At 47.6% G+C, this 27,953-nt stretch overlaps 1 protein-coding gene across 1 annotated transcript in view; it reads left to right on the forward strand.

Moving 5' to 3' along the window:
* Nucleotides 1-27,953, forward strand: part of FBXO11 (F-box protein 11) — a 177,984-nt gene that overhangs the window by 59,925 nt on the left and 90,106 nt on the right. The window contains 2 exon segments of the mRNA XM_030557758.1: nucleotides 10,557-10,684; nucleotides 10,793-10,874. Coding sequence (XP_030413618.1) covers nucleotides 10,557-10,684; nucleotides 10,793-10,874 — 210 coding nt within the window.

Below are 27,953 nucleotides of genomic sequence, written 5' to 3' on the forward strand. Positions count from 1 at the left end.
ACAAGGACAAATTAAAATCTTTTCAGCAAAATACCAATTTGAATTCCTTTCAGCCAAATACACATTTGAACTCCTTCCAACCAAATACACATTTTCAAATAAAGAAAACAACCATAAGCCTAACTCGCTTTATCTACCTAGTACTCACTATTCTGAATTTATAAGAGCCTGTATCGGAGAGATTGGAGAGAAACCTGGTTGCACGTCTGATCCCTCTGAGCCCCCAGAGTGAACAACAACCAAACACTAACAGCACACACACAAACTTCCCTCCCTCAAGATTTGAAAGTATCCTGTCCCCTGATTGGTCCTCTGATCAGGTGACAGCCAGGCTCACTGAACTTAACCGTTTATAGGCAAAAGAGACATGAAGTACTTCTGTTCTATTGACTATCTTTCTTCTTTACTTTTACTTTACTTTACTTCTTTACTTTACTTTACTTTCTTCTTTTCTTCTTTACTTTCTTCTTTACTTCTTGACTATCTGTTTTTGACAGTAGCTATCCCGTAGCTATCCCATAGTTCCCGCAGTCTCTCCCGCCCATTGGAATTCTGGGTTGAGATCCCAATGCATGATGGTGCAAAAACAGTGTCGCGGGTGATTCTGGGTAGATGTCGTCACTCATTCCTTCCTCCATGAAAGCAAAGGCAGACAATCATTTTGCTCCCTTTTTCCCTGGATTGCCCTGCAGACGCCATAGCGTGGCAACCGTGGAGCCCGTTTTGCCTTTTGTTACTGTCACCGTATGTGTACTGGATGCCGCTGACAGAGGTGGTACTGCAGTGCTACACAGCAGCATTCATTTGCCTTTGCAAGGTAGCAGAGACGGTTACCATCCCTATTGCACCATCTGCCATGCCATTGTAAATTGGCGATGAGATAATGGTTATCAGTCGTTCTGTACCGTCGGCTGCTGTCATGGGTGCTCCTGCCTGACTTGCTGAGGTCGGCCGGGGGCGCAAAGAGAAAAATGGGAATGACCCCCCCCGAGTCATTCCCTCCTTTATGTTGTATCTAAAAATAGTCAGTCCTGCCTAGAATATGGGGCAAGTGTACTAGAGAACCAGTGTACCAGAGAGTACAGCCGCTCTGTGTCAGATTCCACAGAAATGATGAGCTGCATGCCATTCTAGGGGGTGCCCCTGCAACAACCCCACCTGTTGCTTCCCTCCTCCACCAACCTTCCTGGGCTACCATTGCAGGGTCCCCCCATTTGTGTGATGAAGTAATAAAGAATGCAGGAATAAGAAACACTGACTTTTTAGTGAGATAAAATGAGAGGGAGGCAGCCTCCAGCTGCTATGATAGTCCAGGCAGTACAGAATCTTTTCTTTAGACATGAAAGGGGTGGGGCTGATGGAGCTCAGCCCCCAGTTGCTATGATGAGGACAGTTACCAGCCGTTCTGTACTATCTGCCGGGAATAACCGGGAGTCATTCCTATTTTTACCCAGGCTCCCCCGGCCGACCTCACCTAAGGCCAGCCAGGAGCACTCACGGGATGATAAGGACGGCTACTAGTCCTTCTGCACTGTACCGTCTGCCACCAGGGGAGGGAGGGGAGAGGGTGCTGCTGTTCAGTGCCGCACCACCGCGTCTACCAGCAGCATGCAGTAGACATATGGTGACATTGAAAAAAGTCAAGAAACAATTTTTTTCCCTTTTCTTTCACGGGAGGGACGAGAGGTAAATTGACAAGAAAAACCCTGAACCACCCCGGACAACGTGTTTGACCCTACAGGCATTGGGAGCTCAGCCAAGAATGCAAATGCTTTTCGGAGACTGCGGGGACTGTGGAATAGCTGGAGTCCTCAGTCCCCCTTCCCTTCCTCCATGAGCATTCATTTGACTCTTTGGCTTTCTGTTATGCTTGTCACACAGCACTGTGCTGTGGACTGTGTATCATAGCTTGGAGATTTTTTTCAAATGCTTTGGCATTTCATCTTCTGTAATGGAGCTGTGATAGAACAGATGTCTCTCCATACAGCGATCAGATCCAGTATCTCCCGTACGGTCCATGCTGGAGCTCTTTTTGGATTTGGGACTGCATCGCCACCCGTGCTGATCAGAGCTCCACATTGGGCAAACAGGAAATGAACTTCAAAAGTTTGCGGGGCTTTTCCTGTCTACCTGGCCAGTGCATCCGAGTTCAGATTGCTTTCCAGAGCGGTCACAATGGTGCACTGTGGGATACTGCCCGGAGGCCAATACCGTCGATTTGCGGCCACACTAACCCTAATCCGATATGGTAATACCGATTTCAGTGCTACTCCTCTTGTCAGGGAGGAGAACAGAAACTGGTTTTAAGAGCCCTTTATATCGATATAAAAGGCCTCGTGTGGACTGGTGGAGGGTTAAATCGGTTTAAACGCGTAGTGTAGACCAGGCCTAAGCCTCTGATTGCCTCATGCTGTGACTGGACAACAGCGGATGGATCACTTGATCGCCCTGTTCTGTTCATTTCCTTTGAAGCATCTGGCATTGGTCACTGTTGGAAGACAGGATACTTGGCTAGATGGACCATTGATCTGATCCAGTATGGCCATTCTTATGATATAATAAACTGTTTCTCATAGCTGAAAAGTGAACGTGAAGCTTGGTTGGTGAGAAACTTTTACACACTATATATGATTAAACCATGGAAATTGTTGCCACAGGAAGGTGAGATGAAGAATTTAACAAGATTAAAAAAGGGTTAGGTTATTTACATGTAATTCAAGACTGTACTAAGTTATTCTAATTAGGGCTGTTCGTGATTGATCACGTGATTAAAAAAATTAATTGCGATTAATCAAACTGCTAAACATTAATAGAATACATTTATTTAAATATTTTTGGATGTTTTCTACATATTCAAATATATTGATTTCAGTTACAACACAGAATAGAAAGTGCGCAGTGCTCATTTTCTATTTATTTTTTATTACAAATGTTTGGACTGTAAAAAACAAAAGAGATAGTATTTTCAGTTCACCTAATATAAGTATTGTAATTTAAATCTCTTTATCAAGAAAGGTGAACTTATAAATGTAGAATTATGTACAAAAAAAAATGCACTCAAAAACAAAACAATGTAAAACTTCAGAGCCTACAAGTCCACTCAGTCCTACTTCAGCCAACTGCTCAGACAAACATGTTTGGTTACATTTGCAGGAGATAATGCTACCTGTTTCTTGTTTATCATGTCACCTGAAAGTGAGAACAGGCATTCGCATGGCACTGTTGTAACCAGCATCGTGAGAATTTATGTGCCAGATGCACTGAAGATTCATATGTCCCTTCATGCTTCAACAACCATTCCATAGGATATGCATCCATGCTGATGACAGGTTCTGCTTGATAACGATCTAAAGGAGATGCATGTTCATTTTCATCATCTGAGTCAGATGCCACCAGCAGAAGGTTGATTTTCTTTTTTAATGGCTTAGGTTCTGTAGTTTCTGCATCTGAGTGTTGCTCTTTTAAGACTTCTGAAAGCATGCTCTACACCTTGTCCCTCTCAGATTTTGGACATTACTTCAGATTCTTAAACCTTGGGTCTAGTACTGTAGCTATCTTTAGAAATCTCACATTGGTACCTTCTTTGCATTTCGTCAAGCATGCAATGACGGTGTTCTTAAATCAAACAACATGTACTAGGTCATCATCCGAGACTGCTATAACATGAAAAATATGGCAGAATACGGGTAAAACAAGAGCAGGGGACATACAATTCTCCACCAAGGAGTTCAGTCACAAATTTAATTAACGCACAATTTTATTTTTAACAAATATCATCAGCATGGAAGCATGTCCTCTGGAATGATGGCTGAAGTATGAAGAGGCATACAAATATTTAGCATATATGGTATGTAAATACCTTGCAACGCTGGTCACAAAAGTGCCATGTGAACATCTCAGGTGACATAGTAAATAAGAAGCGGGCAGCATTATCTCATATAAATGTAAACAAACTTGTTTGTCTTAGCAATTGGCTGAACAAGAAGTTGGACTGAGTGGACTTGTAGGCTCTAAAGTTTTACATTGTTTTGTTTTTGAGTGCAGTTATGTAACAACAACAACAAAATATATATTTGTAAGTTACATTTTCATGATAGCGACTGCACTACAGACGCTCCCCGGGTTACGCAAGACCCAACTGAGGCAAATTCGCACTTACAGAAAAAGTTCTATAAACCAGAAATAGGATTTTCGAATTAAGGAAATTTTTGTGTAACATATGGGTATACGTTTCCGACTTATGCAACATTCAAGTTATGCAAGGCTTTCTGGAATGGAACACTTGTGTAAGTCAGGGGGCATCTGTACAGTATCTATATGAGGTGAATTGAAAAATACTATTTCTTTTATTATTTTACAGTGCAAATATTTGTAATAAAAATATTAAGTGCGCACTGTACACTTTGTATTCTATGTTGTAATAGAAATCAAGATATTTGAAAATGTAGAAAAACATCCAAAATATTTAATAAATTTCAATTGGTATTCTATTGTTTAACAGTACAATTAATCATAATAAAATTTTTTAATCACAATTAATTTTTTATTCTAATTCTAATTAATGACATTTACAATTTTAGAAGAGATAGTAAACCTTATGTTTCAGGTCTTAACTATTAGAGATTAGTATGAGATCTGTGTAAGGGCATGTGTAATATGAGATCTATGACAGGACTGCCTCTCTCAGGACTTGCTGGTCTCTAGTCAGTAAAAGTCCAGCAGAAGGGGGTCAGGGAAGTTGAAGTGCTCTCAACAGAAGAGATTTGCAAAGCAGCCACCAGGAAGTTAATCCACTCATTTACTAAGCACTATAGGGTGTACTTCAGTGTCTCAGCTAGTCCAAATATTAGCCTAATATTTCTGAGGACTTTAATTCAGGAATCCATTTTTTAAAAAAATTATTAAGGGGGATATTTTTTCCTCTCACTGTTTTAGCTCATTGGCATTGTTGTGTAAAGCCTACTAGTATGGATTATTGGAGCTGCATGCTTTAAAAAAGGGAATTTTTCCCTGTCTATAAAATGGGTTTGAGAGTAGCTCCAGTATTCGTATACCCACACAGTTATTTTGTATTCTTCATGTAAAGTGGTTCTGTCAGCATTTCAATAGAATTAAGTTTTCTTGGGTACTGTGTGCACTAGTAGCAATGACTTTCTGTGATGAAGGCTTGGATTTGTCTGTTTGCCTGAAAATCACCTGTTGAAAGTGAAGACCCATTAGTATGGATTATTGCAGCTGATTTAACAGAAAACCATTGTATAGATAAAGTAAATCACCTCTTTCATCTGTCTCTTTGGTATCTAAGGGTTAGTACTGTAAGAACTGTGTAACTGTGGGCAGACTAAAATTAACAAGATGTTTTTTTCCAATTACATCTGTGAATAGTCAGACATTAAGTGTGCAGAATTTGATGGGGATGAGGACTTGTTGGAGTATCTTAGCAAGTGTTTTGTATGTGTGTGAAATCATAGTTATACTTGCACACTTTCCTAAAGCTCTGTTTCATCCCTTTTCTCCTGCTTATAAAGCTGGATTGGTCACTTTTGGAATTTGATACCTCTTCTGAATATCAGAAATTTCCAGTGTACACTTTTGGGTCATGAAAAGTGGTATATTTCTTCCTAGTATCTCTCCTATGAGATTTCTTTGCTCATATTTGTCAATTCCTTTTTGACAGTCACTTTTTAATGTAAGCTTTACTCCTGGTGAGAAGGACTCCCTATATATATAGTTTGTCAGTGACTACTGGGAACTGATTTCCCTAAGGTGGAGGCAGCAGGACTGAAGCCCAAAGCCTGAGCCCCACTGCCCCTGGGAAGGTGGGGAATTCACTGTCTGCGTTCTCCTTTAGCATTGTACCAGGTGTCTCTAGAGGGGGGCAGGGCTCAACTGCTGCAGGCAGCCCCAGCAATCAACACCAAGGCAGTGCATCCGGGAGCAACAGGCAGTCAGAGAGGCTGCCAGCCCCCCCGCAATCACAGCTCAGGAGGCTGTGGCTGCAAGAAAAGAAAAGAAAAGGTCCTGTTTCAGAGCAGATGGTCTGACCTCGTGCACAAGGCAGGTCACAGAATCTCACCCACCCACTCCTGTATCAAACCCCTAACCTACGTCTGAGCTATTGAAATCCTCAAATCGTGGTTTAAAGACTTCTTCAAGGGGCAGAGAATCCTCCAGCAAATGACCCATGCCCCACTCTGCAGAAGGCGGCGAAAAACCTCCAGGGCCTCCTCCAATGTACCCTGGAGGAAAATTCCTTCCTGACCTCAGATATGGCGATCAGCTAAACCCTGAGCATATGGGCAAGACTCATCAGCCAGACTCCCAGGAAAGAATTGTCTGTAGTAACTCAGATCGTACCCCATCTAACATCCTATTACAGGCCATTGGGCATATTTACCACTAATGGTCAAAGATCAATTAATTTCCAAAATTAGGCTATCCCATCATACTATCCCCTCCATAAACTTATCAAGCTTAGTCTTGAAGCCAGATATGTTTTTCCTCCCACTGCTCCCCTTGGAAGACTGTTCCAGAATTTCACTCGTCTAATGGTTAGAAACCTTTGTCCAATTTCAAGTCTAAACTTCCTGTTGGCCAGTTTATATCCATTTGTTCTTGTGTCCACATTGGTGGTTCTTCACACAGTGCACAGTCAACTTGTGGAACTCCTTGCCTGAGGAGGTTGTGAAAGCTAGGACTATAACAGGGTTTAAAAGAGAACTGGATAAATTCATGGAAGTTAAGTCCATTAATGGCTGTTAGCCAGGATGGGTAAGGAATGGTGTCCCTACCACCATGGATAGCAGGAGAGAGATCACTTGATTATTACCAGTTAAGTTCACTCTCTCTGGGGCACTTGGCATTGGCCAATGTCAGTAGACAGGATACTGGTCTGGATGGACCTTTAGTCTGACCCAGTACGGCCATTCTTGTGTTCTTATGTTCTTATGTATTGAGCTTAAATAATTCCTCTCCCTCCCTGATATTTATTCCTCTGATATATTTATAGAGAGCAATCATATTTTGAATGAATAGCTTTGACTCGCCCATCTCTATAATGAAAATTATTAGTATTTAACAAGACTTGTGGAGAGGGAGCCTGGATTCAGGATGAAGTTGAGAACCAAAGGCTTATGGTTGATCCTCCTTTCACTGATCCTACTTTCCAGATTTTTCACTAAGGTCCCCAGATGCCTCTTGAATCAGTTCAACATTTGTCTAGGCCTTTTCCCTAGACTTTACCGTTTTTTGCAGGAAAACTGAGGTACATAGTGAGCTATTACCTGAACAAGTTTCTATAAGTATTCACAGTTGAGTGTGATATTTCCTGGTCTTGTGGTTGGAGTACAGGACTAGTAATCAGACTAGTGGCCTATTTTTTTTTCTTTCAGGGATGTTAAACACCTCTTGACTTACGTTGGAATTGTACCAATACAGTCTTATGGCTTACTTTTTGTAACCACTTTTGAGATGTCTGATAAGAGCTGCCATTATTAGCGGTAGTAATAAAATAATGTTAGACTCTCAAAGATCAATATGTTTTTAACTTTTTCTTTCTTTTTAATAACAAAACAATAGCAATTTGTTTTTGTCAGATTTTTTTTTCTTATTACATAATATACTTAGTGTAAGAAATACAAAGGCATCTTGTACAAATAATCTGAGGCAGAGAAATGCTAAATATTTATAATTTTCAGAAATCTGCTCTTGTGTTCACAGGATAAAACTGATGATTACAAATGGCATATGCTTCAAGAGGTGTCCTTCAGAGCATAAATGATATTCTGTTGAAACAAGTGGATATGGTATGACAGACCCAAACCAGTAGGGTACAGGAGTCTGGTAGAGTGCAAATATACTGGTCACTGGCTGAGTAGTTTTCTGTTCCCTGAGTGACCAGAGCAGGGGCTGCACTAGAGTAATCAGGAACCTGCTAGAACCAATTAAGGCAGACAGGCTGATTAGAACACCTGCAGCCAATCAAGGCAGGCTAATCAAGGCGCTTGGGTTTAAAAAGGAGCTCACTCCAGTCAGGCCAGAGCCAGAGGAGAGGAAGTGTGTGTGAGGAGCAAGAAGTACAAGGAGCTGAGTGAGAGGGTGTGCTGCTGGAGGACTAAGGAGTGCAAGCGTTACCTGAAAGGTGGCAGATCCCTGTTTAAATGCCTTCTCCCACTCACATGGAGGAGGGACTGGGGGTCTCCCACATCCCAGGTGGGAACTCTTGTCAATGGGCTAAATATTATGAGGGAGCTCCCCATGCCTTGGCTTCTTGCAAAAACAGCATAAGCTCCTATTGCCAAGATTGAGTTTGCAGCTGAGAATCCCAGGCAGAGTGAGGTGCCTCCCTTGCAGCCTTAGCATGGGGAGAGCTGAGACCCCAGCTGAGTAGGGGGAAACCCAGGCAGGGCAGGTCGGATGCCAGCCAGTTTGCCTGGTCCAGATGTGCTGCTGGAAAGTGATTACACAGCAGGGATGGAGCTACCAGGGACAGGGCTCAGGGGGGCTGTGATCCCAGGCCCAGCCAGCGAGAGGGAGCAGGTCCCACTCCCTTCCCCAGCCGCTGAATCCCAGACTGAGCTGCAGAGGGATCCCTCCTTGGACAAGCTGAGGGAACTTGCTGGCCACAGCGCTGCAAGCCTGGATTCAGGCACCTATCTTTATGAGAGGGGCAGGGCTTAGCACACACTCCTCACCTTGGACTCTCCCATTGGCTAGCTTAGGTGGAGACCTGACTGGTGTGCTGGATTTTGTGATCCCACTTTGACGCACCGTTCATTGTACAGGAAGCCTGAATGTCTTACCTGGTCTTTGTGAATTGCAGTGATATTCTAGACACCTAAAAGTTAAGTTTGGCAGTGCTCAACTTCATCGTGAATCTAATCCTTAGTCTTTGCACCTGAGTTCCCCATTTGTAAAATTGGGATATTAGCACTTTCTTACCTCATGGAGGTGTTGTGAAGATAAATACGTTGGAGATTGTGAGGTGCTCAGATACTATGGTAATGAGTGCCATATAAGTAGCCGAGAAGCTTGCTGGTTTTTTTTTATTTTTTAAATCCTGTTTTCTTATAGAGCTCAGTCCATTTCACATCTCCTCCAGCATCTCTGTGACCTGACAGTTTTTCAGTAAGGCTTGTAGGTTGAGAAGTGATGGTTTACATAATGGATAGAGAAATAATAATGGAGTGAGAACGTCAGAAGTATATGGGATTTTTTTAGAATTTTCTTTCACATTAGCTGCTGCTGTTTGAAGTAGCTTTGCTTACAAAAGTATGTATTACCCTCTCTATATTATTCATATATTTTATAATTTTTTTAATGTTTTTGAAATAATATTAAAATCTTGAACTGTGAAGGATGGCTTTTGTTTTGTATTATTTTTATTCTTAGATTAAGTGCATTGACCACAGACTATTTAGCATATTGAACAAAAAAATTGGGGTTTCCTCAGTAGATCTCTTCCTGCACAACCTCCATCACTCACTTTTATTCCATATTTCAAGTTTAAAATGGTTTAGAATGAGAGAGAACGGATATACAAAGGTGAGTCCAAAAATCTTTCCTCAGTTAAGCAAAAAGTGTGTTTTCTGAAGAGGCCTATGTAAGAGATACAGGTTTCTTTATTAATTAAGAAAGAAGCATCAAGTTTATACTTTGACTTCCACATGTATTTGTTCTTGTAGTTTTGTTTAATGTGTGTGGTACAATGTTGTGAATAAATGATTTAATTGCTGAAGTATTAAAACAGATTATTCCTTTCTCATTGCATTGTGTATTCCTGTCAGAACATTTTCATGAGGTAATAGCTTGAAATAAAGCATAGCAATTAAACAAAAGCCCTACAAATGAAATTTATCATACCATTGTTCTTGGTTTTATTAAGGGGTTGTAGGGAGCACACACTTATTACCATCATCTTCTTTGTGTCTTTCGCCAAATAAACAAAAAACAAAGCAACTTTTTTTCCTCTTTAGTAATGCGTAATGCTATGCTAGTTTTCCCCCTCTGTAGTAAAGAGCTAGCACATTGAGATGCACCATCCCTGAAATGCTTAGGGAACCTAGCCGTAAATTTTGTGGTAAATATGATGACAAAGTAGATGCCTTCTCGATAGCTTATGGTTAACTTAAAACTTTTGTATCATTCACTGTAAAGGTAGTGGTAAGCAGAAGTAAAAAGCACTGACATTTAAAAGTTGACTCTTCATTAGCACAGTTAATAATTTATTTGTTGTTAAAGTAATCCCTAGTATAAAGGACACAACATAGAATTTGCAGCATAAATATTGTGTAAATACAAAGAAAGAAATGGGTTAATGTGTAGAAAACAATTGAAAATAAAAATATATAGATCATACATGAAGATGAACTTGTGCATGCACTTCTAGCAAGTGGATTATTGTGGCATCTTTCTGGCTGCACGTGCTTAGAAAAGCAAGTCATTAATGCTTCTTTTGTACCAGGAGAATACCCAAGCTTCCTGCACGCTTTTTTACTGAGTTTTTTTTTGAAGCTATATAATTCAAATTACTGAATTTCCTTTTGACCTTTCGATAGATGATGATGTACCTGCAGATATGGTTGCAGAAGAATCGGGTCCTGGTGCACAAAATAGTCCATACCAACTTCGTAGAAAAACTCTTCTACCTAAAAGAACAGCTTGCCCTACAAAGAGCAGTATGGAGGTAATTTTTTTTTATAAAGTATATTTTGTTTTCAGGAATAGGTGGCTAACGTGAACACTTTTGCAAGTGCTATAATGTCTTAACTAATTCTTATTTATGTGGTTAAAGGGTGCCTCCACTTCAGCTACCGAGAACTTTGGTCATCGAGCTAAACGTGCTAGAGTATCTGGAAAATGCCAGGATTTATCAGGTAATATTTTCTGGGGAAGGGGAAGATTGGAGGAAAAACGTTTTGACTACAGCAGAGGTTCTCAAATTTCATTGCACTGTGACCCCCTTTGGACAACAAAAATTACTACACTATCCTAGGAGTAGGGGGCCAAAGCCTGAGCCCCACTGCTGCAGGCGAGGGGATCTGAAGCCGAAGCCCAAGGACTTCAGCCCTAGGCAGGGGGCCTGTAACCTGAGCCCTGTAACCTGAGCCCTGCCACCCAGGGTTGAAGCCCTTGGGCTTCGGCCATGGGCGGTGGGGCTTGGGCTTTGGCCCCAGGCCCCACCAAGTCTAACAGCAGCTCTAGTGACCCCAATAAAACAGGGTCACAACCCACTTTGGGGTCCCAACTCATACTTTGAGAACCACTGGACTACAGTGTACAGTGTTGCAAAAGAGTTATGCTCCACCCCCCATCGCCCCTGATAGATAAATAGAAGAAAATGAAGTGAGAGGAAAAAACAAGTTTCTAATTGTTTGAACTTAAATTTTGGAAGCTTATAGGTGTTCAGATCTGACTTTTAAAGGTATAAAGACTCTCACTGATTAAAACCTTGCTGCCTGAGAACAAGTGCCTGTGGCAAGGGCTGGGCTTTACTGGTGGTGCTACCTAGTGGTTAGATCATTGGGTCCCAGTTCTTCTCAATTACCGGCATCCCTTGCCAGGCATCACTCCAACGCTGTGGTGGTTTATCTTCCTCTAGATAGCAACTTGGCCTTCTGGCCATATCACTATCTTTCCCCCTTCCAAACTAAAAAATTCAATAACTCCACAACAGAAAGGATCTTCATCTCACCTCCAGACCTCTATGGATTGGTATACCCTTAACAGTTGTTAGGGTAGCCTGGACCTCCATCTCCACCTGGCTCCAACCAAGAGGCAGTGATAGCAAACACCCTGGAGTGCTTTGGGGCTGCCTTCCTGTGCCACATCTTAATACTTGCTTCCCCAGAAGGCCTTAAAATTCTTCACTTAAAATCCAACAGAAAATAACAAAAACAATGGAATTTACAGCACACCTGGGCTCAGCTGGTAGCCACCTTCTTTACAGTGTAGCCCCAGCTTCAAACTGGCCTAAGTTCCTGCATTTCACTCTCACTGCCTGATGCCATTGTACTCTCTGTCTGCCTAGGGTTTCAGGCAGGTCACAGTCCTTGATCGGCCTCCATCTCCAGTCAGGCTTCCCTCAGGCAAAGAAAGAAGTTTCCAGCTCTCTCTCTCCTGGGTCTTTTCTCTAGCCTCTTCTCTGAAGGCTGGGGTAGCTGCCATTGTAGGCCTGTTCCTTGCGGCCAGGACCTCGGCTGTACTCTTATTCAGGAGCCCCCAATATAAGTCTCTGCTCCTTTATTGTCATGCCCTGTTTCCCGAACCCCTGAGATGCCTTGCTCCCTTTTAAGCTCCTCCTCCAGGTGGAGCAGGCTCTGCAGGTACAGCAGAACCGAATCACCTGCGCCCAGAACTCCTCCTTAACCCCATCTGTCCTAGGGTTGAGTTTATACACCGCATCACAGTGACAAAGATGTCTCTCCATACTCCTCACTCAATTGATGTTAAATGGTGGCTCTCCTGGTTCGGAACAGGGTCAAGGATTTTTGAAAGAAACAGGATTTTGACAAAGACAGGAGAAGAATCAACTGCCAAGTGGATTTTCTTTCTCGCAGCTGGAGCCATATCCTTCCACACACCTACCATGGCCTCTCTCCCCATCTTTCGCAGCTTCTCCAAATACTGGATTCTGTAACATCATTCTCTTTTAGTGGATCTTCCCTGCACTTCAGTGTGACTATATGGCCTGCTTTTCATACTATTGTATCCACCCATCATGTCTCAGCTCTTTGTGGTGCTCATTTTGCATTAAGAATTTGAAGGCTGCCGTTTCTCCTTTGTGGGCAGTGCCTCAAAACAGAGGAACCACAACAATGCTTGTGTATCTCTCTTACCCCATCCATTTCCACACTTCCATGCATGTAGTCTGTCATCTGTGTTTCTCTTCATTCTTTCTCAGCATCTTCCCTTTCCTATTACTCTTACCACCATCTTCTTACCTACTTGCTGTCTCTCATTAAATTCCCATTCTCCTGTTTTGTCAGCAAGATCTGACCATTTTATCTCTGATTCCTTCCACTTCTTATCAAAACTTGGTTCTTTTTCACTGACTCAGCATCTGTTGCCTTTCTCCCCTATGGTTCTCTTATCCTCACTCTCCAAATCTGAAGGTCATGGAGTTTGCACTAGGCAGCTCCTTCACCCATTCTGTAACTTATAGCTCGCCCTTTTTTTGCTGGAAGGCCATTCTATTTGGTTTGTGTCTCTGAGTTTTGTCTGCCGACCCCCAGTTCTGACATTGATGAGTAGCTTTATAATAATAATAAAAATAATAATAATAATAATTATTATTAATAATAAATTTTTCCACCTCCATCTTCTGCCCTTGAGGTTGTCTAGAATAACTTCCACAACTACCAGTGTGGTTCTACTTATGCAGTTTCTTTTGTTAACTTTATTTGATATCTAACTTTTGTACCAATTCCTCTACTCTCTTTTGACTTGGTTTTTGTGTCTGTCTCTGTATGTCACTATCTCTCACCAACTCCTAGTTATTCTTCAACCTTGTTTGCTCTTCCACACAGCTTTTGTGATATTCATTGCACTAACCTTTCTGACCTCTGTACTGCTCTTAGACAGCTCCTTGTTCCATGCCGTAAGCTTTACTTCTGTTTATATTTTTTCAACTGATTTCCTCTGTAGTACTCTACACCATGTCTATCTCTTTAATCCCCAAGCTTGATTCTGTGTCCCATTTTTTTTTTACCACTGCTGTCACAGTGCTTGCATCTTCGGAAAAAGAATTGAGATTATGCAGATAGCTCCAGCATGGAATTGCTTCACAGATGCTCGCTGTAAGAATTGCAAACCATGGTTTATGGGCCCCTAGACTGTTTCATAACAGTATTCTTAGTAGACAAGTACACGCCAACTACAGATCAGACTTTTCAAACTATGACTAAAAAGGCCTGTCCCTGAACCCACTCGGTCTGCCAGCCAAGATGCTCTCATTCTCTTCCTTGTTCAATTTTTTGTTCCATATTCTAATTTTGTAATAGTGGTGTGTGTCTTTGTGTGTGTTGTTCTAACAGAGTAAAAATAATGGAAGATATTAGTGATGGGGAGTAAGGTGTTTCTAGGGTGCCAGTGTGGGAGACAGTGTGGTGTCACTGAGGACCAATTATCATAGGGAACCAAGAGATGGAGTGAGATCTCAGGACCACTGGTGCAGATGGTGGTGGTGAGGGTAAAGGCATGGGGGTGAAGACCATAGGGGACCTTGAGAATGTATCTCAGAAGATCGTCACTGTCACTACATGGATTTTCTGGATAGAAAGACAGCGAAAATATAGCACTGATTATAGTGTCTTCCAAATTAATGGCAACCACATACAGTATCTGAAAAAAACACATAGCCTAGGAACTGGTTCTTAATTTTAAGATCTATCCCAGACTTGTTACTCATGTGTAAAACGAGTTTACCATTTCAAAATTTTAACATCTATCTCTGTACAGTATCTAATTGTGTGTCAATCTTATTTTGACAATTTGAGTTAGTTTTCTAATCTCTGAAACCCTCTCATTTAGTTGTCTTTATCTGGACAACACTATTTCCACTCTGTGAAAGAAAGTATATTATTAACATATGAAAACCTTGATGACAAGTGTAATGTTCATGTTAATATTCCAAATGAATGTCCTAATTGCTTTACTAAAATAAAAATTCAATGTTTATGAAACACCCACATAAAATAATTCAGTTTACAAAATGACAGTCTTGTATAGTGCTTGTTTGAAATACTCAAATGGCATTTAATTTCCAAATAAAAATAGAAAGATTTCCTTTCACTATATTCTGAATATTTACTTACTTAACCTGGAACAATCTGTAGGAAAATACACACCACTTCTACCATGATCTGTTGCTCTCTTCTGTCACCTGCTCCTCCTTGTCACCTTAAATCCGCTGCTTAAGTCATCTAACTTCCACTTCTCTCCTTGCTTGCCATGTCACCTTTTTCATCTTCCACTTTAGCTGTAAATGTTTGTAGCTCTCCTGTGATGTACCCTCCTACCCCATTTTAACTGCTTTTGGAACATTAGATGACTGCCTTTTAATCTTGTGCTTCCTCAGCCAACTTTTCCTGCTCAAAAGGCTCTGGAGCTGCTGTAGATGCTCAAATATGCTACAGAGTACTGTATCACATAGTATTGGTTACTACTGTTCCATTAGTTGAATGTATATGTACTCAGATGAATATGCAGACTCAAAAAATAATTCACACAGTAACTTGCCTTTCTTTCTCTTCCAAAACTCTGTGTTTTCAGCCTCCTATATTTGTTGACTTTTTTATAGTAGAGTGAGGGGTTTAAAAAATATGTTTGTCATATCTGCATCTAACCCTCTCCTCCCAATTAATTTTAATAATTTCCACTTGGGTATATACTGATCTTTTGCTTTCCTCAGTTGTGTAGTCTCCAGCTTTCCCCTACAAAAAGGCTTCCATACAAGACATAGTGCTGCACATCAGGATTGAGAGACCATTACACTTTTGAGCTATATGTATGAGGGCTGTAAATCCTTTCAATCCCTCATTCCTCATTTTTGGTCATACTAATTCCTGTTCTCAATCAATTGTTAAACTAACAATAAATATGAATCAACTCTGTACACATAATACACAGGGGGGGAGAGAGAGAGCTTTAAAACACAGTAAAGACTTTACCATTGGTTAAGTCTTCATGTCTGCTGTGATCCAGTCAATTAGTCATATTAAGAAACATTTAAGAAAATGTTTACTTTTTAAATATTACAAATTTTACCATTTACTGTGTTAAATAAAGAGAAGAAGGAGAATGAAGGTGTGGGGATAGCAGAGTGGTTTTCTCCTTCTCCAGTCTCCCACATTTTTTTCCCTCTCCCCGCATCCACTAGTCTACTGTCCCTTGTGGGTATACTAATTACTTGAAAAGCTGTCAATTTTATTTTTTTTATTGTATATAAAATATATACATTCTTTCCTTTGTAAATGAAAGTAAGAGTGTGTCAGCAGTGGGCAGGGTGAGGACAGAAGATAGTGAGGAGTTAGTAAACTGGTAGAGAGATATAAGAGTAGAGAATAGTATGCATGTTCCTCAATCTCCCCTCCCCCCATAGACAGACAGACAGACAGACTGACCATTCTCTCTCATAGTTGCCATGTTTGTATGGCTCCATGTAACATTTTATATAAATTATTTAATGAGCTGATTTATCTATGTTCAAAAAATAGCATATGACTAAACTTTTTTATATGGTCCATACACCCTTTCCTGAGCAGCAGTGAGGGTAGGACATGGAATTGCACAAAAACTTGGCAGCTGGGTTGGAGGGTATCTAAGGGTTCAGTGGTAGCAGTGAAGAGTGCTTGTGTGTGATTGGGATTGCTAAACTAAATAGGTGGTTGCTAGGGTGTGTGACGCTTGGATCGGTGGGTCCTGGAGAGTGTCTGGATGTAGTTGGGAAACTGGGTGGTATTTTGGTGTCTGGGGTTGTTGGATTGTTGGGGGTAGGTTCATGAGTGCTGTTTGAGTGGGTGGATGGATGGATGGGGCCTGGCCGTGGGATGCTCTGAGGGTAGGTAGGGTGCTGGTATGTTTGGGAGTGCTCAGGTAGGTGGGTGGATGTTATCTGGTGATCACAGTGGGGTCTCTTTGGGGGGCAGGCTCTGAATTCTCTTTGGGGTTCTGGCTGATGGTTTAGGCTTTGGCAGGGAACCAGGGTCTCTCTGGGAGTATGAGATCTGTCTGGGATGCTGGGAGTCTGGGGTCTGGTTCAGGGGCAGAGTGAGCTGAGGGCTAGTATTGAGCCCCCCTTATCTTCTGTGTTCTCCAGTCACCTACCTGCTGCTGCCACCTCTCTGCCTGTATTGCTGCTGCGCCTTTTCCACTTGAATCCTGCAGGAGCAGCAACTAAAAGGCAGACAGACATGTGGCCTGTTTGCCTGAATCCAGTTTCCACAGCTGCCTGTAGTGGCCTCTGGTGGAATTGTAGATCCTGCCTGCAGCTCAGCCAAATATGTGACATTTAGGTTGAGTTGTGGGAGTGCAGACTGGACTCCCTAATACATGAGTGTCACAAGATGTGTGACAGTTGGTAACCTTGCTCATTGTCAGTCTCCATAGTGAGGCCTTTCCAGTTTCCATAGCAACTGAAGACAGAGTGTATCTTTGGCTCTGAAAATGGGTTTAGGACTGGCTCTCAGGAAGAATATCCCAAATGTCTCTGCCTCCAGATCTGGACAGATGGCAGATTTCAGGTCTTCCTTTTTAGCAGCTTTTCACAAGATTTCAAAAAGAGTGTTAACTAAATATCTGTTTCTTCATTGGCTTCTAGGTTTTTCTTAAAACTTTCAGTTGGTTTTCTGAGAAGGTCAGTAACTTCCCTCCCCACATCCAAAATGTCAGACAGATAGCTTGGGTAAGCAGCTTCCCCTGCTCTTAGTTGGTAGGTTCCTGGAGGCAGAGGTGATGCTCCCAGCCAGCACATTGGCATTATCCACAGTGAGGTGTTTGAATGAAGCTGTAAGGAAACTCAGGTCTTGGCCAGTGTATAGGCAAAGGTCCATGTTACTATGATTGAGCAGGCTGCAGGGAAGCTCTCTTATCTGAGACCAGGTCAAGAAGTAGTAGTATGGATTCAAGGATTAGGTTTCATTTGTTTGCATGTCCCCTGAAAAGGCTGCCTGTCTCCCCTCAAGCATGGGAGTCCCATTTCCACAGTTTGCACACCCAGCCAAGAAAGCTTCAGTGGAGCTCCCTGACTCCATAGTATCAAAGAGGGAAGAAAGCCCTACTCCCAGCCACCACATAGGTGAGGTTCATGCTGAGGTGGTGGAGAGGTCTGCAGTGGTGACCCTATACCATGGAAGCTTTTATACTTTTTGATAGCTAAGGTACTTCAGTGCGTCTGGCAGCCCCATAGATATTGGTCACTCATCTGTCTTCAGTTGCTCTGGTTCACTTGTTCTCTGTGGTTGGTTCACACTCAGCTAAGAGTAAGTAGTAGAAAGCAGGAAGTTGCACAGTTCAAATCCCCTTCCATTAGGGATGGTCCTCTTTCTTCTCCTCACCTCCATGAGTCCCACAGGAGGCTACTCTTTTTTTGAGACACATGTTGGGAACACACATCTCCAGCCTCTGTCCTTATAGTCACCCTGGTAATGTTCCCTTTCTCTCACAGGGGTTCCCCCTTCACTCAGGAGTTTGATCCAGGGCACAGCAAAAGATGATGTTGCTCACAGTGAGCTCTTAAAGGGGCAGCAACTTTTTTACTCATCCCCTAAAATAGGCTGTCCTGTTGGTCTCAAAACTTCTGTTGAAGCCTTAAAAATCTGTGGAAATATTCTCCCCTCAGAAAGTTAAGGGAAATTTCTGAATCTGCAGTTTGGAACAAGATCTCAGACTTTCAGCTAGGTTTTCTAGAATTAAGCACAAAAGGAGAACTCTACAGGCTCCTGTGTTTATAGAAAAACAAGCAAGCAATGGGAGGAAAAAATAACATTCTTGCTAATTTGAAGATCTGTAATTACTCCTCAACTGCTTTGTGGGGACATGATTAAGGAGGAGTAAGAATTCCCCAACAGACAAATGAAATTTTATATGCACCCAAAATACTACAAAGACTTCAAAACCCTGCCTAAGATTGCACCTGCTTACTAGTCCTTAATAAAGGGCATTGAGGAAATATCATAGTCAAACAGATTCTGAATGGAAATACTGAAATCTATCATTATGGCATTATCCTCTCAAGACTGCATATCTTTAATAGATGGCCAAGAGGTTTCTCTTGACATTTTGATCAGGAAGAGTTATTGAAGATACCTTAGTTTCTGATACAACAGGAAACTTTCAGTACTCCCCTCGTTTGGGCTTCTCTACATAGGAAGGTTATACTGGTGCAAGATTCAAATTAAGCTAAGATGTGATTTATACGACTATGTTTATACTGGTATAATCTCCTTCGTGAACACTCTTACTGCAATATGAGAAGGCCTCTTTATTTGATTTAGCTTATTTATTGGGAAGGCATTTAAATAAAATCCCCAAAAGCCATTTGTATGGTGGAATAAGTATGTCCACAGAGGGGTTTATCTGTTTAATTATATTGTAATAACTAGAAGAAGTTTCCTGTGTAGGTAAGCCTTTTGACCCATAACTTTCACATGGGTATTCATAAAGACTCTAAACATCCTTCCCCTTTCAAAGAAAGAGATGTCTACTCTTGTCCTGATGAGTTCATCAGGACCATTTCACAGTCAGTGCTACGCAGGATGTAGTAGCCAGTGTCATCTGCCTTCAGCTTTAAGTGAATGAGTGGAAGAGCCAGTTTTGTAGTCCTCACAAAATGCCAGCATCTATGGGTTCTGGTTGCCATTCCAGAATAAAGTATTTCAGAATATAGTATTTCTGATTTGTCAAGCATTTGAACATCTTTCCCAGTTATTGAATTATTGACTCTGCTCCCGAGCTTATAGTCTCCTGCACAGATACTCGGCACAATTTCTGCTGGACATCCAGCCTGTAATTGCAGCAAATTGATATATAAAGATCTTGGTCTTGAGCCGGGACTTCCATCTCTTGAGAAGTTGCTCTTAAGGATTTAGCAGCAGCTACCTGATCTTGGGTTCAGAGAGACTGGCCATCAATACAGACACCAGATTTTATGTAAATGGAGCACATCTGGACTCATGTGACTCATGGGATGTGGCCCAAAGAGGAGGCATCATGGAGGAGTATATCCTTTTTTGGAGACCCAATCAACCTCCAGATCATTGCATTTTAAGTAGAATGCCCACCGAGGAACCTATTTGAGTCCAGGTCTAGTTGGAAAACCAAAAGTTCATAGGTAGACACGCACCAGAGTCAGAATTGTTTACAGGAGTGTCTGTTGACCTGCACATGCATCGTGCGTTGACCACGTGGCATATCCAAGGTTTTAAAAAGCCATGCAGGTCAACCCCTCTCCAGTTCCCTCTTACTGCCATATGGCCAGAGTCCAAACCCCCGTTCCTCTGTGCTCTTAGCTTGCATTGAGTACTGTATTTCTCCTGTTATTGCTGTATGTAGTTCTTTGTAGTATAGTTGTCCATCCTTGTTTTTCCCCCATCTATTAGTTTGTTAGTAATCTGTTAGCTAGATTAGGAATGGGAATCAAAGACTTTCCCCTTGGTGGGACTCTTCCCTGGCTAGGGCACTATGCCCAGGCAAGCCAGGTTTAAGTACTGTGCTTCTTGCCCTCACTAGTTCTCTGTCACTGTATGCAGCAACAATCTGCCACTACTTCTTGCCCCAAACCCGAGAGGCTCATGAGCTTTGTCTCCATAAATTCCTGATGGATGCAACAATGCACCCTCATGCGCCACGGGATCTGCACCGGTGTCCAGCCCCACTCCTGGTCCATCCCACCTGGCACCGGTGACACCACCAAATCCACCCAAGCAGCATTATGTGCATACGAAGCACACACGGGGACAAGGGTGGCTCGCCAATGGGGGCCGCCCCCAAGCACGTTTCCTCTCTAAGCCATGCCAGTTTGGGTGAGAAGTTGCACACCGACAATGTGAAGACGTTTCAGAGCATAAGTCCAGGTACCGTGCTCCAGCAGCGTTGACCTTGGCTCCAGTGACCACTCCGCAGTCTTTGCCTCTGCCACCATCCATTATGCTAAGACTGTCTGGTCCCTCCTGCTTGGTTCTGTGCATGTTAGGATGCCTGTCCCCCTTCACTCCCACGGCTGAACTGATGTTGCCATTAGCTGGCTCCCTGCCAGTTACCGTTGGTCCTCCGTTCCTGCTTGAGGAGCCTCTCCTATTGATGGACTATCTTCCATTGGCTCTTGTAGACGTGCGGACTCACCCCTGCAGTGCCTCGTGCTGGTCTGTTAAAAAAATTAGCTCACAGCTCTGGAGTGCCCTCTATAGGCCAGTGATCCGCCTGTCCTCTGGCCTCCGTGTCCCTCCCTGGACCCAGTGCCCTTTTATCTGGGCTGCCGCCCCCTGGCAGTAGCCCCTGTGTCTTAAGGTCTCCCCCTCCCAGGGGAACCCCAACCCACTATCCCCACCTCGCCTCAGTGTATGGCTACTGCCAGTCATCATCTAGCTCCCATGCCCTGGGGCAGACTGCAGTATCAGCCTACGCCTCACTGGCAAGGTTGGATTTGAACCTGCTGCCTTTGCATACCCGTGAACTGCACTCTGTAACCCCCAGTACCTCTTGGCCTTGTGCTTGGCCGCAGCCTGGGGCTTTCCAGGCTGGAGCTCCCCAGCTCCTCTGCCTTTCCCCAGCCCTGCTCCACTCAGGTACCCTGTCTCTAGCTCCCTGCAGCCAGGCCCATCTCCCTCTACAGGCAGAGGGAGACTGCCTGGGCCTCTGGATCACTGCCTCTTATAGGGGACAGCTGGGCCTGATTGGGGTGTGGCCCAGCTGCACCACTTCTCAATCGGCCCAGTTTAGCAGCTCCCAGCCACAACCTTCCCTCAGGGCTGTTTTCAGCATTCAGGGCAGGAGCAGGGGACCGGCCCGCTACCGGGAGCGCTCTATATTCTTGGGCTGCCCTGCTGGCTGGAGCACTATCCCCCTTCCCTGGCTGCCTTGCTGGCTGGAGCTCCTTCTCCCTTACTGAGCTGCTGCTGCTGGCTGGAGTGCTCTTTCCCTGGACTGCTGCTGCCGCCCCCACTCCCCCACCTCCAGAGGGAGAAGCCAGGACCCCACCACTGCTACCACCTGTGAGGGGTCCTTCCTGCCTGGCCACCAGGGTTGCTGGAGGAGGAGCTGCTGCTCGAGCTGTGTTTGTCCTGGGGAGCTGCTGGAGCCTGGAGGAGGAAGAGAACTGAGAAGACCACCAGCTGCTGGGGGAGCACACAGGACTCTGGAGACTACTGTGGAGGGGGCCATCAAAGACTGAGTAGCTCTTTAACTGTGCTCTAGTGGTGGGGATTTAGACTGTGTTTGTGGGGACACGGGATGTGGCTTGGAGCCTGCCCCCTGGTCCATCTGTGTCCCCCCCCCAACCCTCACCACCACCGCTGCCCCTTCCACCACCCCCACAGGCCACTTACCGTCTTCCTCGGTTCCTACCTCTGGGACTCAGCTGCTCGCCTGGCCTGCCATGCCCTATTGACACCATTTGGGCCTGCAGCAGCAGCCAGCCAAACACTGACTTCGCACAAGCGCTCGTGGGTGCACACACCCCCGCCCTCCCCCGGACTGATCCCTTCCCCTCTGCAACAGGTCCCCTAGCTTTCCCCTTGTTGCCTGCCCCGTTTGCCCCTCGTAGCCTTCCCCCGCCCCCAGCTTCAGTTTGTTTGCCTGCCCCGCCCGTCTCCCTTTACAGCTTTGTTTGTCCTGCCCCAGCTCTGAAGCTAGCCCCTTGGTCCCTCTGACCCACTCCCAGCCTGGTTGCTCCCCTCCTCTGTGACCCCCTCACCTTGATTAGCCCCTCCCCTCGTGCGCCCATGCCCCTATAGTGCGCTTGTGCTTCTCCCCTGTTTGAGTTTGCCCATATTGCACTGCACCCCCCCATTGCTGTTGTACCGCTCTCCTCCCCTAGTGCAGCTAGAGGAGCCGGGTTTGATCCTGTGTCGGTGACTGACACCCCCCCCCCAGTCCTTGATAGTCCCCCTATCTGCGCCCTCCCCCATTTTGGCACCTTCCTTCCCTGCCTGCAGCCTAGCAGGGAGAAGTGGTTGACCTGCATCCCCTCCCCCATTCCTTTCTCTGGTGTCTCCCCTCCCTCCCTACTCACCATGGCGGGAGGTGTGGCGGGTGGGACCCCTGGGGCAAGGTCCATCCCCCCTGTTCTGCCTGCTCCCCCGACAACCCCTCTAGTCTCCACCTCAGCCGCCGCTGCCGGACCACCTGCTACCGCTCCCGCTGAGGCGCCGGCAGCGGCGGGTGACGGGGTGCCCTCTTCTGCTGCCACATCCCTTGCCCCCTCCGATTGTGGGGGAGCCCTCCCAGCCGACAGAAAGGGCTATGGCAAAAAGAAAGTAAAGGGCCCCACTAAAAAGACTAGGCCTTCCATGGCGGAGACTGCCACCACTGCCACGGCCTCGCCACCGGCCGTGGCGCCCCTCCCCACTGTTCCCTTCACCAGCTCTGCGAGTGCCCCTCCCCTGGCCCCCAGGGCGTATGCCCAGGTGGCGGTGGCCCCCCCCACCTGCCACTACGTCATATCCCCCGACCGTCACTTCTGCTACCATCTACAGTGGCCGGGGCCCCTTCCCCACCTTAACCAGGAAGCACAGCGTCCGTTGCCTCCTGGTGCCCGCCTCAGCCCACGTGGAGACCTACGTGTGGGCGTTGGCGAAGGTGGTGGGGCCCACGGCCATCGTGGCGGCCTCCAAAATGTATGGCAAGGTTGTCTTCTTCCTTGCCTTGGAGGCCGCTGCCCAGGAGGCGGTGGAGAAGGGCCTGGCGATGGGGGGCGTTAGTCCCCCTGGAGCCACTGGAGGACCTGGGTGTCCGCGTGGTCCTGACCTCTGTCCCTCTCTTCCTTCCCAATGCCACCCTGTTACCCGTCCTGTCTACCCTGGGGAAGCCCACTTCCATTGTGAGCCCTCTCCCATTGGGCTGCAAAGACCCTGCCCTCCGTCACGTCGTCTTGTTCCGCTGGCAGGTGCAGCTTCAACTGCCACCAGTGGCACGTGGCAGAGAGGGGCTCGAGGGGTCTTTCCTGTTTCCCTATCAGAGGGCCCATTACCGGATGCGCTACTCCACAGGGGAGGCCTGGTGTTACCTCTGCCAGGCGACGGGGCACGTTCGGAGGGACTGCCCCTTGGCCCGGCACGGAGGACCGCTTGGGACCCCCAATCCCTGGCAGGGTGCCAGCCCCGTCATCGCCGGCGCCCCTGGCTGCCCGGTGTCCAGAGCCACCCCTCCTCCCTCCCAGCCCATCACTGCTCCCGCTCGGGCCTCGGGTACCTCCTCCAGTGCGCCCAGATGAGTGGGAGAGCTCTGCCTCTGCTGCCTGCACTCCGGCGGAGCCCGTGGAGGAGGGTGCGGCAGGGGTACTGCCGGGCGTGGGAGAGGGCTCTCCCGAAGGGGAATCTTCCCTCCCTCCTGTTGTTCCACCAGTATCTCCCTGAGTCCCTGAGCTGTCATCCCTGCCCCCCGGCCCAACCACTGTCGACCAGCCCTCAGGCGACGCCATGGAGGGCTGGACCCGAGTACAGGGTAAGCGGGGCAAGCAGAAGGCTTGAGCTCCACTCGTGCCACCTGATGCGGAAGCCCCCCGTAAGACGAGAAAGGGGGCCGCAGACACCAAGCCTTCCACATTGCCCACGGGGTCAGTCCATCTGCCGGTGCCGGCTAGGGAAGACGTGGCAGCACTGGAGGGTACCACCATCCCTCCTCTGCAGTCCCTCGCTGCAGAGGCCCCGGATGAGGCCCCTCCTGTTCCCTTGCCACCTGCGCCCCCTGCAACACCCGAGGTGAGCGTCGCCTCGGGCACTAGTGGGAAGGACCCTAGGGTAAGGGGAGGTGAGCTCTCCTCCATCTTTGCGGAGATCGAGGCTCTGGGTCTGACCCTGGTCACCCAGGGGGAGGACGACCCTCTGCCAGTGGGCCTCGACCTGGCCAGCCTCACCTCAGCTTCCCCTTCCCCGTGTTCCATCGCCCCTACTGCTGCATCCGCTCCTGCCTCCGAGGGTCCCCTGGACTCCTCGACCTACCCGGCTGCGGGTGGCACCCTGCTGATGGCCACCGAGCCTGTTGAGGCGACGACCGGTGCCTCAGGGCTGGGACCCGAGCTACCAGGGGTATCCCTCGTTGGTGTGGGGCGACCGGGTTCCTTCCCAGGTGGGGGCCCCACCGTTGCCACATTGAACACCCGGGGCTGTAGGGTGGGTTTCCGCAGGAGCCAGGTGCTCTCCTTCCTTCGGGGGAGGGGGAGGTACTCTGTGGTTTTCCTGCAGGAGATCCACACGGATCCAGCTGCCGAAGCCAGCTGGCAGCTGGAGTAGGGGGACTGGGTCTACTTTAGCCATCTCACAGCCTGTACGGCTGGAGTGGCTACCCTGTTCTCCCCCAACCTACGGCCCGAGGTGCTGGGGGTCGCCGAGGCTGTGCCGGGCCGCCTGCTGCACCTCCTGGTCCGCATGGAGGGGCTCGTGGTCAGGCTCGTGAACGTCTATGCCCCGACATTGGGCCCGGAGCGGCTGCGGTTCTATCAGCAGGCGTCCGCCTTCCTCGGCTCCTTGGATCCTCACAAATGCCTGGTCCTGAGTGGGGACTTTAACACCACACTCGAGGAGTGGGACAGCTGGGGGACCGAGCAGAGCCCGGCCGCCTCGGACGTCCTCCAGCAGATTGTCAGCCGTCACTCCCTGGTGGACATCTGGCACGACCACCACCCGGACAATGTCTCCACATTTATTTATGTCCGGGTGGGAGCCCATCGGTCGTGCCACTCCCAGTTGGACTGCATCTATTTGTCACGCTTCCATCTTTCACGGGCCCAGTCCTCCGGCATCTGACCGGCCCCTTTTTCGGATCACCACTTCGTCACTATGATGGCCTCTCTTTGTGCAAAGAGGTCGCGGCCAGCCTATTGGCATTTTAACAGCTTGCTGGAGGATGCGGGCTTCGTGGCATCCTTCCGGGAGTTCTGGCTGGCCTGGTGAGGGCAGCGGCTTACCTTTCCCTCGGCGCGGCGGTGGTGGCATGTGGGAAAGATGCGCGTCCGGCTCTTCTGCTGAGACTACACCCTGGGCGCCAAGCAACAGAGGGATGTAGCGATAGAGCAGCTGGAACTGGAGAGGCATCTGGCTGCCAGCCCCAAGGATCCATCCCTTTGCAGAGCGTGCCGGGAGAAGCGGGAGGAGCTCCGGGTCCTGGAAGACCATTGGGCCCGGGGCGCCTTTGTTCGACCCCACATCTGCCTCCTTTGGGAGATGGATCGCGGCTCCCGCTTCTTCTGCGCCCTGGAGAAAAAGAGGGGGGCCAAGAAGCACGTCACCTGCATTCTGGCAGAGGACGGCACCCTCCTCACGGATCCAGCGGAGATGTGCGAGCGGGCCAGGACATTTACTCCCCAGATCTGACTGATCCTGCCACTTGCAGAGTGCTCTATGATGGGCTTCCTCTGTTGCATGCCCACCAACAAATCTCCAGGCATGGATGGGTTGACCATGGAGTTCTACCGCTTGTTCTGGGACGTCCTCGGCCTGGACCTAGTCGCCGTCTGGGCCGAGTCCTTGCAGAGCGGGGTCCTCCCTCTCTCGTGCAAGCGAGCCGTGCTCGCCTTATTGCTGAAGAAGGGGGACCTCTGCGACTTACATAATTGGCGTCCCATCTTGCTCCTCAGCACGGACTACAAAATCGTAGCCAAGGCCATCTTGCTGCGGCTGGGGGCCGTGCTGGAGGACGTGATCCACCTAGACCAGACCTACACTGTCCCGGGCCATAGCATCTTTCATAACCTGTATCTGGTCCAGGATCTCTTGGAGCTTGGATGCAGGGATGGTCTGTCATTCGCCCTCCTGGCCCTGGATCAGGAGAAGGCGTTCGACAGGGTGGACCACGGGTATCTCCTGGGCGCTCTGCGAGCGTTAGGCTTCAGATCCCAGTTTGTGGGTTTTCTCCAGGTGCTGTACGCTTCCAAAGAGTGTCTGATCAGGCTCAACTGGACCCTGACTGAGCCAGTCAGCTTCGGGCGGGGAGTACGACAGGGGTGCCCCTTCTCGGGCCAGCTGTACGCTCTGGCGATCGAGCCCTTCCTCTGTCTCATCCGCAGGAGGTTGATGGGGTTGGTGCTTCGGGAGCCGGGGCTACAGCTGGTCCTGTCGGTGTACACCGACGATGTGCTCCTCGTGGTCCAGGACCCGGGCGACTTGGCGCGGATGGACGCTTGCCAGGCAGTGTACTCGGTGGCCTCCTCCGCTCGGGTCAACTGGGTCAAGAGCTCTGGCCTGGTGGTTGGGGACGGGTGGCAGGCGAGCTCCCTCCCACCCGCGCTTCAGGCCATCTGGTGGAGCGCAGGTCCGCTGCTCTATCTCGGCGTTTACCTTTCTGCCACGCATCCATCTCCACCGGAGAACTGGCAGGGTTTGCAGGGCAGGGTGACGGAGCGGCTCCGGAAATGGTCGGGACTCCTCCGGTGCCTTTCCCTTCGAGGGAGGGCACTGGTGCTCAATCAATTGGTCCTGTCCATGCTCTGGTACCGGCTCAACACCCTTGTCCTGGCCCCGATTTTCCTGGCCGACCTCTGGAAAGTGGTTCTGGAGTTCCTCTGGCCAGGACTGCACTGGGTCCCTGCAGGGATCCTCCACCTGCCCCTGGAGGAGGGAGGGCAGGGCTTGAAGTGCCTACGCACTCAGGTCCACGTCTTCCACCTCCAGGCCCTGCAGAGGCTTCTTTATGGTGCAGGCAGTCTGGCGTGGAGAGTACTAGCGCACGCCTTCCTGCGCCGCTTCCAAGTGCTTGGATACGACCGGCAGCTCCTTTGTCTTGATCCGAGGGGTCTTCCGCGAGACCTCTCCGGGCTACCGGTCTCCTCCGGACATGGAAGCTGTGTCTGCGACCAGGTCTGTGTCGGCCACCGAGGGGGCAGATCTCCTGACGTAGCCCTTGCTACACAACCCCCAGCTCCATGTGCAGGTGGCGGAGTCTCCCACGATGCGCTAGAGGTTGGTCCTGGCAGAAGCTACCAGGGTTGGAGACCTCCTGGACTACGACTGGGGAGGCTGACTGGATTCCCTGATGCTCGCTCAGCGTATGGGGCTCTCCAGACCTTGTACTCCCCGGCACATACTACAGTAGGTGGAGGCTGCTTTGCTGCCCGCTGCTCGGGCCTACCTCGACCGGGTCCTGCGAGAGGGCACGCCTGCCCACCCACCACTCCGGGCCCTCCGGACCTTTTCATCGGGCCTCTGCCCCGTGGACCCGACCGGCCCCCTTGCCCCTTCTCCGCAAGCCGGCTGCATGATCTGCAGCCGGTCCGCTTCCAAACCGCGCCAAGGACACATCTCTAC

This window comes from Gopherus evgoodei, chromosome 3 (assembly GCF_007399415.2).
Source record: "Gopherus evgoodei ecotype Sinaloan lineage chromosome 3, rGopEvg1_v1.p, whole genome shotgun sequence".
NCBI classification, from domain to species: domain Eukaryota; kingdom Metazoa; phylum Chordata; order Testudines; family Testudinidae; genus Gopherus; species Gopherus evgoodei.